The sequence below is a fragment of the Anolis sagrei genome, chromosome 9 (genome assembly GCF_037176765.1).
Source record: "Anolis sagrei isolate rAnoSag1 chromosome 9, rAnoSag1.mat, whole genome shotgun sequence".
Classification (NCBI taxonomy): Eukaryota; Metazoa; Chordata; class Lepidosauria; order Squamata; family Dactyloidae; genus Anolis; species Anolis sagrei.
Genome location: NC_090029.1, coordinates 6,708,908 through 6,723,848, shown reverse-complemented (window position 1 = coordinate 6,723,848; position 14,941 = coordinate 6,708,908). Strand labels below are relative to the sequence as shown.

The window sequence follows — 14,941 nt, the reverse complement described above, 5'->3', positions numbered from 1 at the left end:
TGACTGTGAGAGCCGTTCAGCAGTGGAACTCTCTGCCCCGGAGTGTGGTGGAGGCTCCTTCTTTGCTGTCAGGGGTGATTTGAATGCAATATTCCTGCTTCTTGGCAGGGGGTTGGACTGGATGGCCCATGAGGTCTCTTCCAACTCTTTGATTCTATGATTCTATGATTCTATAATATGGCTTTCTCCCTCTCTTTTTACTGCCATGTATCCCAGGGCCTCCTCCTTTGATTTGAAAGGAAATTGTTCCAAAAACACATCTGAAAAGAAGAGCTGAGTCGTTTGGTTTTTGGCAATCTAGAGGCTCCCCCAAGCGGCCAATGTGGACTTAGAGTATGGAGAAGAGCAATGCACAGACCACCTATTACAATGCAACCTGAACCCTGCCACTTGCACAATGGAAGACCTTCTTATAGCAACACCGGAGGCACTAGGTGAATGTTCTGGGTAGGTCTCCAGAACCTGGAAACATCAATCTTTGGACTACAACTCCCAGAATCCCCTGGAAAACAACTGCTGGCTGGTTCTGGGTGTTGCAGTCACAGGCTGATTTATTCATTTATTATTTATTGTACTAGCTGTACCTGCAACGCATTGCTGTGGCCAACCTTCCTTCCCTTTTTCTCTCCTTCTTTCCCTCCTTCCTTCATTCCCTCCTTCCTTCCTTCCTTCCTTCCTTCCTTCCTTCCTTCCTTCCCGTCTTTCCTTCTTTTCTTCCTTCTCTATCTCTTTCCTTCCTTCCCCTTTTTCTTTCTCTTCTGTTGTCTCTCCTTCTCTTTCCTTCTTCCCTCCCTCTTTCTCTACCCCTCCCCCCTTCCTTCGCTCCCTCTTTCCTTCCTTCTTTCCCTTTTTTCTTTCCTTCTCTCCTTTCTTCTCTAACTTTCCTTCCTTCTCTCTTTTTCTTTCCCTCCCTCTTTCTCTCCTTTTTTCCTTCTCTACCTCCTTCCTTTCTTCTCTCTTTACTTCCATGCTTCCTTCTCCCTTTCCTTGTTTCTTTCCCTCCCTCTTTCTTTCTTTCTTTCTTTCTTTTTCTCAACTTCCCTCCCTCTTTCTTCCCTTTTTACTGTATTGTCATTTAGTTTTTTGGGGGCTTTCTAAAGTTCTATCTGCTGTGTTTTTCAGTGTTTTTATGAGTGAAGGACATACATTGGGTTGTTCGGTGTCTTGTGTCCAAATTTGGTGTCAATTCCCCCAGTGGTTTTTTGAGTTTTGTTAATCCCACAAACGAACATTACATTTTTATTTATATAGATTTGTATACCGCCTTTCTCAGCCCATAAGCGACTCAAGGCGGTTAACAGGGCAAAATTCAATGCTTACAATGTCAAAAATACAATTAAAAACATAACATATAATAAAAATTAAACAAATCAATCTATATAAATCAAAATGTAATGTTTGTTCGTGGGATTAACAGAACTCAAAAACCACTGGACGAATTGACACCAAATTTGGACACAACCCAATGTATGTCCTTCAATCAAAAAAATTGATTTTGTCATTTGGGAGTTGTAGTTGCTGGAATTTATAGTTCACCTACAATCAAAGAGCATTCTGAGCCCCATCAACGGTAGAATTGGGCCAAACCTCCCACACAGAACCCCCATGTGGGCCACAGCAATGCATGGCAGGGGACGGCTAGTAAAATATGAATTCATAGTGTCTCCTTAAAAACGTTGTCCGGACTAATTGTCTAGTCATTCCATTTTCCTATGTCAGTTACTCTGCATTTGCAAACGCTTTCTCAAAAAGCCACATCTTGATTTTTTCCGGAATGTTAAAAGGAAGATGGCAGATCTAATATCTATAGGGTTCCACAGCCAAGGGGCCACCACTGAGAATACACTGTCTCTCGTCTCCATCAAACGTACTTGCGACAAAGGCGGTAACAACAGCAAGGCCTCCCCAGATGATCTTAAGGTTCTAGATCAGTGTTTCTCAATCTTCTGAATGCCATGAACCCTTAACACGGTTCCTCATGGTGTGGTGACCCTGAACCATAAAGTTATTTCCATTGCTACTTCATAACTGCAATTTTGCTACTGTTATGAATCGTAATGTAAATATCTGATATACAGGATGTATTTTTATTCACTGGACGAAATTTGGCACAAATATCAAATACGCCCAAATTTTATTACTGGGAAGGGGAGGATTGATTTTCTTATTTGGGAGTTGTAGTTGCTGGGATTTATAGTTCACTTACAATCAAAGAGCATTCTGAACTCCACCAACGATGGAATTGAATTAAATGTGGCACACAGAACTCCCATGACCAACAGAAAATACTGGAAAGGTTTGGTGGGCATTGACCTTGAATTTTGGAGTTGTAGTTCACCTATATCCGGAGAGCACTGTGGACTCAAACAATGATGGATCTGGACCAAACTTGGCACGAATCCTCAATATGCCCAAATGTGAACACTGGTAGAATTTGGGGAAAATAGACTTTGACATTTGGTAGTCTTAGTTGCTGGGATTTATAGTTCACCTACAACCAGAGAGCATTCTGAACTCCACCAATGATAGAATTGGACCAAACTTCCCACACAGAATCCCCATGACCAAAAGAAAATACTGTTTTCTGATCATCTTTGGCGACCCCTCTGACACCCCCTCATGACCCCTTCAGGGGTCCCGACCCCCAGGTTGAGAAACACTGTTCTAGATGGTTCATAAGATGTGTTCAGACATGTAAGTTAGGCCAGAACCACTTAGGGTTTTATAAGCTAAAGCCAGGACTTTGAATTGTGCCTGGTAGCAAACCAGCAGCCAGTGGATGTCTGATATCTGGAAACCCATCCAGAACAATGAAAAAAAGCTCTAGCCAGCTGCTTTCTGAGTCACGGCAACACAGGAGTGGGAGGAAAAGAGAGAGACGGCACAAGGAACTGCCTGCTGATGCCCACAGAACTGGATTCTGCAAAGCCCACAGCAGCCATTATGCTGAAAAATAGATGACGGTAATGGAAAATAAAATCTCTCCGAGCAGTCTGTGTGATTTTTGCTGAGACTCAGGAGAGGTCACAGACATGGCGTTTTTAGCAAGACGAGAACAGGCCTCGTGATTTAATAGGAGAACGTTGCAGGCATCATCAGACTGTCCAGCTGGGTGGTCAAAACAATATAAGAAATGGATTTGAAAGAGGCGGTACTGCAGAGATGGCGCCATGCTTACAAGGCAAATGGGAAAGAAGGGGAAATCTTTAGGGACCCATTGTCAAAATTTGACGAGTGGGAAGAGACAGCAAGTTCCGTGTTCTTTAAAAGCAAAGTAGAAAAAGTCTGGCCGGACCTCTGATCAATATTTGATGACTTTAAGATGATATTCATAGCTTGAAAAACTTAACCATCCTCAACAGCTGAGAGAACAGATTAAAAAGCATCTCGGAATATAAAAGGGGATAGATTTATAGTAGCTTTCCCCCCACCGAAACATGGTGACCTCAAAGTTGTACTGGACTTCTATTGGAAATTCCATAGCCGCTTGGAAATAACTGCACTATAACCTTATGGAAAAGGTAAAAATGATGTCACATCCTTTTGGCAAATGTGAATCTCTATGAACATGTAGACACCCCCTTTTGAAAACCAACAGGATGTTGGCCTGCATCAATAGGAATCTAGTGTCTAGATCAGGCATGGGGAACCTTCGGCCCTCCAGGTGTGGTGGACTTCAACTCCCACAATTCCTTGAGGCCAAGGTAAGCCTTTGGGGCGAATGCCGAGCCTCAAGGAATTGTGGGAGTTGAAGTCCACCACACCTGGAGGGCCGAAGGTTCCTGACCCCTGGTCTAGATCCAGGGAAGTCATGCTCCCCATGCTCTATTCTGCCTTGGTTAGACCACACCTGGAATACTGTATCCAATTCTGGGCACCACAATTGAAGGGAGATGTTGACAAACTGGAATATGTCCAGAGGAGGGTCACTAAAATGATCAAGGGTCTGGAGAACAAACCCTATGAGGAGCGGCTTAAGGAGCTGGGCATGTTTAGCCTGAAGAAAAAGCTGAGAGAGGAAGTCACAAGGAGGAGCTTCCTTTCTGCTGCCCTGAAAACTAGGACACAGAACAATATTGGGGGGGGGGGGGGGCAAGGGAAAGTTCAACCTTGTCTCAAGGCGGCTTACATGAGGCCAAGCCCAGACAACATATTACAGCAAAATAAAACCAAAAACATAAGCAACAAGCAACGGCATCATAATTACATTAAAACATATGAATACAATAACAATATAACATTACAATAAATACAATGTAATGTATGATATACAATTATTGTTTTTTGTGAAAGATTCAACCCATTGCAAATTCCTCGGGGGAGGAATTTGTTGTTTCTCACCGTGATTTTCTTCATATCTAGCTGTCGGAGCTGCATCATATGGTGGAGAACGGTTGGCTTGTACCATGTCTCCAGCGCTATGGGGTTGCCATCTAAGGTGATCTCTGAAAGGGATGTGGAATCCTCAAGGCACAGAACGTCATCGAAACTGGAGCAAAAGAGAAGAGCAAACACAGAGGAAATTAATAACAAAAATGTATGACAAGTTATTGGAATGGTCAACTGAAACTGAAGTTAAAAAAAATTGTATGATTAGATGGGCAGAAAACTTAAGGAGACCCATCAAATTAAAAGAACGGGAATTAATATTCCTTCTGGCAAGGAAACTAGTCCAATGTGGGCTAGGCAAAACTACGGTGAGGTGGATCTGTAATTGGTTAAGTGGACGAACACAGAGAGTGCTCACTAATGCTTCCTCTTCATCTTGGAAAGAAGTGACAAGTGGAGTGCCATCAGTAGGGTTCTGTCCTGGGCCCGGTCCTGTTCAACATCTTTATTAATGACTGAGACGAAGGCTTAGAAGGCAGGATCATCAAGTTTGCAGACGACACCAAATTGGGAGGGATAGCCAATACTCCAGAGGACAGGAGCAGGATTCAAAACGATCTTGTCAGATTAGAGAAATGATGGGCCAAAACTACCAAAATGAAGTTCAACAGTGACAAATGCAAGATACTCCACTTTGGCAGAAAAAATGAAATGCAAAGATACAGAATGGGTGACGCCTGGCTTGAGAGTAGTACGTGTGAAAAAGATCTTGGAGTCCTCGTGGACAACAAGTTAAACATGAGCCAACAATGTGACGTGGCGGCAAAAAAAGCCAATGGGATTTTGGCCTGCATCAATAGGAGCATAGTGTCTAGATCGAAGGAAGTAATGCTACCCCTCTATTCTGCTTTGGTTAGACCACACCTGGAATATTGTGTCCAATTCTGGGCGCCACAATTCAAGAGAGATATTGACAAGCTGGAATGTGTCCAGAGGAGGGCGACTAAAATGATCAAGGGTCTGGAGAACAAGCCCTATGAGGAGCGGCTTAGGGAACTGGGCATGTTTAGCCTGAAGAAGAGAAGGCTGAGAGGAGATATGATAGCCATGTATCAATATGTGAGAGGAAGCCACAGGGAGGAGGGAGCAAGCTTGTTTTCTGCTTCTTTGGAGACTAGGACGCAATGGAACAATGGCTTCAAACTACAAGAGAGGAGATTCCATCTGAACATTAGGAAGAACTTCCTGACTGTGAGAGCCATTCAGCAGTGGAACTCTCTGCCCCGGAGTGTGGTGGAGGCTCCTTCTTTGGAAGCTTTTAAGCAGAGGCTGGATGGCCATCTGTCAGGGGTGATTTGAATGCAATATTCCTGCTTCTTGGCAGGGGGTTGGACTGGATGGCCCATGAGGTCTCTTCCAACTCTTTGATTCTATGATTCTATGATAATATGGAATAAAAAAAATGAAATACACATACGCAAAAGATCTCAAAGAAAATTGGCTCAAAATGTTCCATAGGTGGTATATTACTCCAAAAAAATCAGGCTTAATGTATAAAAATATGGATAAAAAATGTTGGAAATGTCAGGAGGCGGAGGGTAGTTTCTTCCATATGTGGTGGACCTGCAGGAAAGCCCAAGAATATTGGCATTCATGAAGAAATGCAAAAAATACTGGGAATTTCTTTCCCAAAAAAGCCAGAGTATTATTTACTCAACATTACTGACTCGGATATTACCCTGGACCTAAATAAAGACATTTTATTCACTTATATAGTTAGCGCTGCAAGAATTACATATGCAAAGATTTGGAAAATAGATACTATACCTAAGTTTGAAGACTGGATAAATAAAATACAAGAAGTTAAAGACATGGACAAATTAACGTTTTTGAAAAAGAAGAGTTCGGGAAATCCCATAAGAATCATAGAATCAAAGAGTTGGAAGAGACCTCATGGGCCATCCAGTCCAACCCCCTGCCAAGAAGCAGGAATATTGCATTCAAATCACCCCTGACAAATGGCCATCCAGCCTCTGTTTAAAAGCTTCCAAAGAAGGAGCCTCCACCACATTCCGGGGCAGAGAGTTCCACTGCTGAACGGCTCTCACAGTCAGGAAGTTCTTCCTCATGTTCAGATGGAGAGACTGCCTGGTCATTTTTTTGAAAAATACTTAAAGGAAAAGAGGCAGTAAAATAATTAAAGTAGATTGTAATAATACCAATAGGCCTCTTTTAAAAATATGAAATTTTAATTTTTCCTGAGAATGGATAGAACTGACTAATATTATGGGACAAGTTCAATAAAATATGATAAGCAGAGATGCAGAATGGAAGTCAACATATTTCTATTTTTATTCTTATTCTTATTTTTTCTTTTGTTTTTGTGTGGTTTTTGAATTTTTTTATTGATTTTTTGATTTTTTTTCTTTTTTTCTCTTCTTTTTTTTTTGTCTTCGTTCCTCCTTTGCTATACTTTATTGTTCTCCCACTTTCCTTGTAATCTCTATTTGGTTTTATATATATTCTATGTGAAAACTCAATAAAACTTTATTCCAAAAAAAAGAAAGAAAGAAAATGGAGCAAAAGAGGGGGGAAATGGGTAGAAACACATAGAATCATAGAATCATAGAATCAAAGAGTTGGAAGAGACCTCATGGGCCATCCAGTCCAACCCCATTCTGCCAAGAAGCAGGAATATTGCATTCAAATCACCCCTGACAAATGGCCATCCAGCCTCTGCTTAAAAGCTTCCAAAGAAGGAGCCTCCACCACACTCCGGGGCAGAGAGTTCCACTGCTGAACGGCTCTCACAGTCAGGAAGTTCTTCCTAATGTTCAGATGGAATCTCCTCTCTTGTAGTTTGAAGCCATTGTTCCGCGTCCTAGTCTCCAAGGAAGCAGAAAACAAGCTTGCTCCCTCCTCCCTGTGGCTTCCTCTCACATATTTATAGATGGCTATCATATCTCCTCTCAGCCTTCTCTTCTTCAGGCTAAACATGCCCAGTTCCCTAAGCCGCTCCTCATAGGGCTTGATCTCCAGACCCTTGATCATTTTAGTCGCCCTCCTCTGGACACATTCCAGCTTGTCAATATCTCTCTTGAATTGTGGTGCCCAGAATTGGACACAATATTCCAGATGTGGTCTAACCAAAGCAGAATAGAGGGGTAGCATTACTTCCTTAGATCTAGACACTATGCTCCTATTGATGCAGGCCAAAATCCCATTGGCTTTTTTTGCCGCCACATCACATTGTTGGCTCATGTTTAACTTGTTGTCCACGAGGACTCCAAGATCTTTTTCACACGTACTGCTCTCGAGCCAGGCCTCATTGTCCCCCATTCTGTATCTTTGCATTTCATTTTTTCTGCCAACGTGGAGTATCTTGCATTTGTCACTGTTGAACTTCATTTTGTTAGTTTTGGCCTATCTCTCTAATCTGTCAAGATCATTTTGAATCCTGCTCCTGTCCTCTGGAGTATTGGCTATCCCTCCCAATTTGGTGTTGTCTGCAAACTTGATGATCCTGCCTTCTAGCCCTTCATCTAAGTCATTAATAAAGATGTTGAACAGGACCGGGCCCAGGACGGAACCCTGTGGCACTCCACTTGTCACGTCTTTCCAGGATGAAGAGGAAGCATTAGTGAGCACTCTCTGTGTTCGTCCACTTAACCAATTCCAGATCCACCGCACCGTAGTTTTGCCTAGCCCACATTGGACTAGTTTCCTTGCCAGAAGGTCATGGGGGACCTTGTCGAAGGCCTTACTGAAATCCAGGTACGCTACATCCACGGCATTCCCCGCATCTACCCAGCTTGTAACTCTATCGAAGAAAGAGATCAGATTAGTCTGGCATGACTTGTTTTTGATAAATCCATGTTGACTACTAGCAATGACCGCTTTTGTTTCTAAGTGTTTGCAGACCGCTTCCTTAACAATCTTTTCCAGAATCTTGCCCGGTATCGACGTGAGGCTGACCGGACGGTAATTGTTTGGGTCATCCTTTTTTCCCTTCTTGAAGATTGGGACCACATTGGCCCTCCTCCAATCTGCTGGAACTTCTCCCGTTCTCCAAGAACTCTCAAAGATGGTTGCCAATGGTTCCGAAATGACTTCCGCTAGTTCCTTCAATACTCTGGGGTGTAAGGATTGAGGAAGGAACCTCCATGACAGGAACTTGAAATGGTCAACTCTAGATCCCAATGAAGCTGATGGAACTTCCAAACAAAGGATCAACACTGCTTTGTTTGGAAATGATTCCTAATCTCTAAACAAATAAAATACCATATATACACAAAGGGAAGCCAAGTTTTTCAGCCCTTTTTTGGAGCTGAATAAACCTCCCTCGGGCAGCAGAGCCTGGAGGCCATTGCTTGCAATATATGATATATATTCTCTCTCCTCTTCCCCTCCCTTAACAGTGTGTTTTCTTTTCCAGTCAAAAGGGAGGGGAGGAGGAAAAGCAGATATATTTCATGTCCTTGTTTGTATGGCTCTTTCAAACCCACCCAATTTCCTGGCTTTTTTGTATGTATATAAATGTATTAACTTTACATGTGCATTTTTGTTCCCTTGGAAATGGTTTCCTGGCCTTTGCAAGCCCTATAGATCTATAAATATGTTTATATATGAATGTGTCTCTTGAAGTCTTTGCAAACCATATATATACATTAATCTTATAAAAGCATATTCTGCTGAAATACTTGTTAATCTCTCCTACAGATATATAAGCATTTCCCCCTGCAAGCCTTTGCAATCTCTATGTACCTATATATCTGTATCGATCTATATATTTATATACATTAATTTTATATATGAAATTTCTCCCCATATGTTTGCAAGTCTTTGCAAATCCTATATAGAATCATAGAATCAAAGAGTTGGAAGAGACCTCATGGGCCATCCAGTCCAAGCCCCTGACAAGAAGCAGGAATATTGCATTCAAATCACCCCTGACAGATGGCCATCCAGCCTCTGTTTAAAAGCTTCCAAAGAAGGAGCCTCCACCACACTCCGGGGCAGAGAGTTCCACTGCTGAACGGCTCTCACAGTCAGGAAGTTCTTCCTCATGTTCAGGTGGAATCTCCTCTCTTGTAGTTTGAAGCCATTCCTCCATTGCGTCCTAGTCTCCAGGGAAGCAGAAAACAAGGTTGCTCCCTCCTCCCTGTGACTTCCTCTCACATATTGATACATGGCTATCATATCTCCTCTCAGCCTTCTCTTCTTCAGGCTCCTTAAGCCACTGCTCATAGGCCTTGTTCTCCAGACCCTTGATCATTTTAGTCTAGAGATATCCTAATCTATATGTATACATTATTTTAATATATGAAATTTCCCCTCACATGTTTGTAAGTCTTTGCAAATCCTATATCCATATAGATATCTAGAGATATCTGTATCTATATGTATACATTATTTTTATATATGAAATTTCCCCTCACATGTTTGCAAGTTTCTGTAAATCCTATATATATATAGATATCGATAAATATATAGAGGTACCTATACATCTGTATACCTGTTTGTGTATGTATATGTGTGTGTGTATGTGTATGTATATATATATAATTTTATATATGAATTTTCCCTTCACATGTTTGCAAGTCTTTGCAAATCCTATATAGATATAATTAGAGAGAGAGAGAGAGAGAGAGAGAGATGTCTTGGTAGATATATATGAATATAGATATATAGGGCTTGCAAATATTCCAGGGGAAATGCACATATAGAGAGAGAGGATTTGCAAACATTTCAGGTGCAAATGCATATGTGAAATTAGTATTTATAATTATAGATCTATATTTAGCTCTGCATTGTTTATATAGGCATTGAATTTTTGCCTGTAGGAAGCCAGCCTGCGTTCCCATGACGAGAAAAGACGGGATACAAATGAAGTTCTATTATTATCATTATTATTATTAAGTTATTGTTGATACCATATTATTTTTCTTGATCCTACGTCTTCACTAACAAAGCTAGTTAACTGTTTTTCTTTGAATAACTGTAAATATTAAAAAACATTTAACCTACTGATGCCTCATACAGGACAATTCCTGACAAGAAACAATCAGGGCTAATTAACACCTCCCAACAAAGGATTCCCCCAGACAGGAAGAAGCCAGGCTTTGAAGCTGCAAGGCTATTCAACGCTAATTAATCTGGCCAATTGCAACATTCACACCAGCCTCAAGCAGACAAGAGTTCTTTCTCCCACCCTGGACATTCCACAGATATATAAACATCACTTGCTGAGTTTCCAACAGACCTCCAAATTTATTATTATTTTTATTTATTTACAGCATTTTACCCCACCCTTCTCAACCCCCAAGGGGTGTCTCAGAGCAGCTAACACAGGCAGCAATTCGATGCCACAATATAAATAAACATCAGTATAAAGCGTAAGTACATAAAAGGTTAAAAACAGTAACAATTAATTATAAATCACATAATCACATATCTATTTCCAATTATCATAACAGTTGTCAGGTGCAGTCCATGTTCAAAAGTGCTGCTGTGCCCACTAACCAAACGCCTGGTTCCATAACCAAAATTGTAGTTTTTTTCTGAAGGAAAGGAGGGAGGACGCCAATTTAATCTCGCTGGGGAGTGAATTCCACAAGAGGGGGGTCACCACCTCCCCTGTCCCTCGTCCCCACCAAATGCGTTTGCAAGGCCGTTGGAAATGAGAGAAGGGCCTCCCCAGCAGATCTTAGACTATGGGGTGGAGCGTAGAGGGAGATACGTTCAGATAAGTAAACTGGGCTGGAACCGTATATGTTTATATGGTTTATAGGCCAAGACCAGGAATCTCAGGATGTCTGCCATAGATGTGGATGAAGCGTCAGGAGAGAATGCTTCTGGAACATGGCCAGACAGCCCAGAAAACTCACAGCAAAACAGTGATTCCGGCCATGAAAGCCTTCAATATTAGTTATACTATGGCAGAATGTGAACTTCCAGAAACTGCAGGATTTGGATACTAAACCAGGCTTGGGCAAACTTTCTAACTTGGGGGCAGCATGGCGGGCCGGAGTGGGGTGGGCCGGCCGGGAGGGGATTCTCCCCAAGTCCCCCCCCCCGCCCTTTCCTCCCCTTCCTCTTCTTTTTTGGAGGCAGAAAGTGAAGGAAAGACAGGAAACGTTTGGATCCCAAAAGAGTTGGCTTTGATGAGGATGAGATGGTGGACGGGAGAGAAAAAGTGTTGCCATGAGATACCATATTGCCTACTCTTGATATAGAATCCTAGAGCTGGAAGAGACCCCCAAGGACCATCCAGTCCAACCCCCTGCCATGCAAGAAGGCACAATCAAAGCACTCCCAAAAGGCAGCCTCTGCAACAACAACAACAAAAAGCCTCCAGAGAAGGAGACTCCACCACATTCCCAGGCAGCCTAGGCCATTCTCCGGGAAGTTCTTCCTAATCATTTCAGTCAAATCCCTTTTCCTGCCATTTGAACCCATTGTTCCCTTCTGCCCTGGTCTCTAGAGTAGCAGAAAGTCCCGTCCCTCCCTCCTCCTTCTCAATGGGACACCTTTTGATATCTTGAAACATGGTTCTCCTGTTCCCTCTCTACCTTCTCTTCTCCCAGCTAAACATCCGCCAGGAGGAAAGGAGGAAGGAAAAAGTGAAGGAAGGAAAGAAGGAGGAAAGGGAGGAATAGAAGGATGGAAAGAAGGAAGAGTGGAAGAAAACGCAGGGAGAGGGGAGCGAAAGGAGGGAGGAAAGTGAGAAGGAAGGAAAGACTAAAGGAAAGGAAGAAAGGAAGGAGAAAGAGAGGGGATGAAGAAGGAGGGAAGGAAGGGAGGAAAGACAAAAGGGAAGGAAGAAAGGAAGGAGAAAGAGAGGGGATGAGGAAGGAAAGAGGGAAGAAAGGAAGGGAGGATGGACAAAAGAGTAAGGAAGGAGAAAGAGAAGGAAGGGGAGGGAAAGAGGGAGGGAGGGAGGGAGGGAGGGAGGGAAGGAAGGAAGGAAGGAAGGAAGGAAGGAAGGACAAAAGGGAAGGAAGGAAGGAAGGACAAAAGGGAAGGAAGGACGGAAGTTTTCCCACTGCTCCTCCTCAATGGGACACCCTTTAATATCTTGAAACATGGTTCTCCTGTTCCCTCCCTACTTCTCTCTCCCAACTAAACATCTCCCAGGAGGAAAGGAGGAAGGAAAAGGTGAAGGAAGGAAAGAAGGGGAAAAAGGGAGGAATAGAAGGATGGAAAGAAGGAAGAGTGGAAGAGAATGCAGGGAGGGGGGAAGGAAAGGAGGGAGGAAAGCAAGAAGGAAGGAGAAAAAAAGGAAAGGAAGAAAGGAAGGAAAAAGAGAGGGGATGAAAAAGGAGGGAAGGAAGGGAGGACAGATGAAAGGGAAGGAAGGAAGGAAGGAAGGAAGGAAGGAGAAAGAGAGGGAAGATGGAAGGAAAGAGGGAAGGAAGGAAAGACAAATGGGAAGGGAGGGAGGGAGGGAGGGAGGGAGGGAGGAAAGACAAAGAGAGGGGAGGGGGTAGGAAAGAGGGAAGGAAGGAAAGACAAAAGGAAAGGAAGGACGAAAGTTTTCCCGCTGCTCCTCCTCAATGGGACACCCTTTAATATCTTGAAACATGGTTCTCCTGTTCCCTCTCTACCTTTTCTTCTCCCAGCTAAACATATCCCAGGAGGAAAGGAGGAAGGAAAAAGTAAAGGAAGGAAAGAAGGAAAAAAGGGAGGAATAGAAGGATGGAAAGAAGGAAGAGTGGAAGAAAACGCAGGGAGAGGGGAGGGAAAGAAGGGAGGAAAGTGAGAAGGAAGGAAAGACAAAAGAAAAGGAAGGAAGGAGAAAGAGAGGGAAAGAGGACGGAAAGAGGGAAGGGAGGGAGGGAGGACGGATGAAAGGGAAGGAAGGAAGGAAGGAAGGAAGGAAGGAAGGAAGGAAGGAAGGGGAAAGAGGGAAGGGGGTAGGAAAGAAGGAAGGGAGGAAAGACAAAAGGTAAGGAAGGACAGAAGTTTTCCCTCTGCTCCTCCTCGATGGGACACCCTTTAATAACTTGAAACATGGTTCTCCTGTTCCCTCTCTACCTTCTCTTCTCCCAGCTTAACATATCCCAAGAGAAAAGGAGGAAGAAAAAAGAGAGGAAGAGAAGGATGGAAAGGTGGAAGGGAATGGAGGGAGGGAGGAAAGAGAGAAAGAAGGAAAGACAAAAGAGAAGGAAAGAGGAAGGGATGGGAGGGAGGAAAGAGGGAAGGAAGGACAAATGGATGGAAGGAGAAAGAAGGAGGTAAGGAAGGAAGGGAAGGAATGAAGGAGGAAGGGAAGAGAGAAGGAAGAAAGGAACTAAGAGAGGAAGAGAAGGATGGAAAGGTGGAAGGGAAGGGAGGGAGGGAAGAAAAAGAGAAAGAAGGAAAGACAAAAGAGAAGGAAAGAGGAAGGGATGGGAGGGAGGAGAGAGGAAGGGAGGGAAGAGGGAAGAAAGGAAGGACAAATGGATGGAAGGAGAAAGAGGGAGGTAAGGAAGGAAGGGAAGGAATGAAGGGGGAAGGGAAGAGAGAAGGAAGAAAGGAACTAAGAGAGGAAGAGAAGGATGGAAAGGTGGAAGGGAAGGGAGGGAGGGAGGGAGGGAGGGAAGAAAAAGAGAAAGAAGGAAAGACAAAAGGGAAGGGAGGAAGAAAGGAAGGAAAGAAGAAGGAGGGAGGGAAGAAGGAGAAAGGGAGAGAGGGAGGGAGGAAAGAGGGAAGGGAGGGAAGAAGGAGAAAGGAAAGAGGGAAGGAAGGACGAAAGTGTGAAAGGGAAGGATGGAAGGAGAAAGAGGGAGGGAGGGAAGGAATAAAGGAGGAAGGAAAGATAGAAGGAAGGAAGGATAGGATGGTGGGAGAGAGGAAGGCCTGAGAAAAGAGCCCAAGGGGCTGCCTGGATTTGCCCATATCTGTACTAAACCAATGCCTCTCTTAACTGCAACACCCAAACTGGGAAACAAATCCATTAAAAGTGTTTCAGTAACACTATATAACATGCATTTTGTTCCCGGGTTACAAATGTCACTTCCTACCGGCTGTTAGGAATTGTGGGAGTTGAAGTACATGCTGTCGAGAGATTTGCACTGGACATGAGACTTAAGTATTCCATAGCATTGATTTCTAAAAAATGCAAACTTTATGTTAAGGGCTGAGTGCCTTTCCTAGTTTAAACCTGCATCTAGCAGACTGTAAACAATATAAGATGCAAGCCAGTTTGATCAATAAGGCCCCTCCCCTGCCTTCCAGCCGGCATTTGCACTTCGCACGTGGCCAATTGCTGCAAATCCTAGCCAAATAGCCTGCAAGGAGGAGGCACTGCCGCAAGGCCTAATTGCCTCCGAAGGGAAGCCTATTAAACACACATGAGTATGGCAATTTTCATAATGATCAAGGGGTTTAGCGCATTTCAGGAAAATACAGGCACTTTAGAAAACGGCTTTGGTTAAATGCCACAACAGCATAAGTATGGAATAAAGCAAAACAAACAAACAAAAACTCAAAACATGCATATTTCTTCAAAAACAATTATTTCTGGTTATAAAGCAGCATGGCAAGGATCAAACTGCACTGTCTGTCTGGCCATGTTTCAGAAGCATTCTCTCCTGACATTTTGCCCACATCTATGGCAGGCATCCTCAGG

The 14,941-nt window shown here is 43.3% G+C and overlaps 1 protein-coding gene across 1 annotated transcript in view; it reads right to left on the bottom strand.

The window, feature by feature from the left end:
* The window catches only part of LRRC49 (leucine rich repeat containing 49), an 80,067-nt gene that overhangs the window by 38,148 nt on the left and 26,978 nt on the right, over window positions 1-14,941 (bottom strand). The window contains exon 10 of the mRNA XM_067471250.1: window positions 4,342-4,489. Coding sequence (XP_067327351.1) covers window positions 4,342-4,489 — 148 coding nt within the window. The remainder of the gene's footprint in view (window positions 1-4,341; window positions 4,490-14,941) is intronic.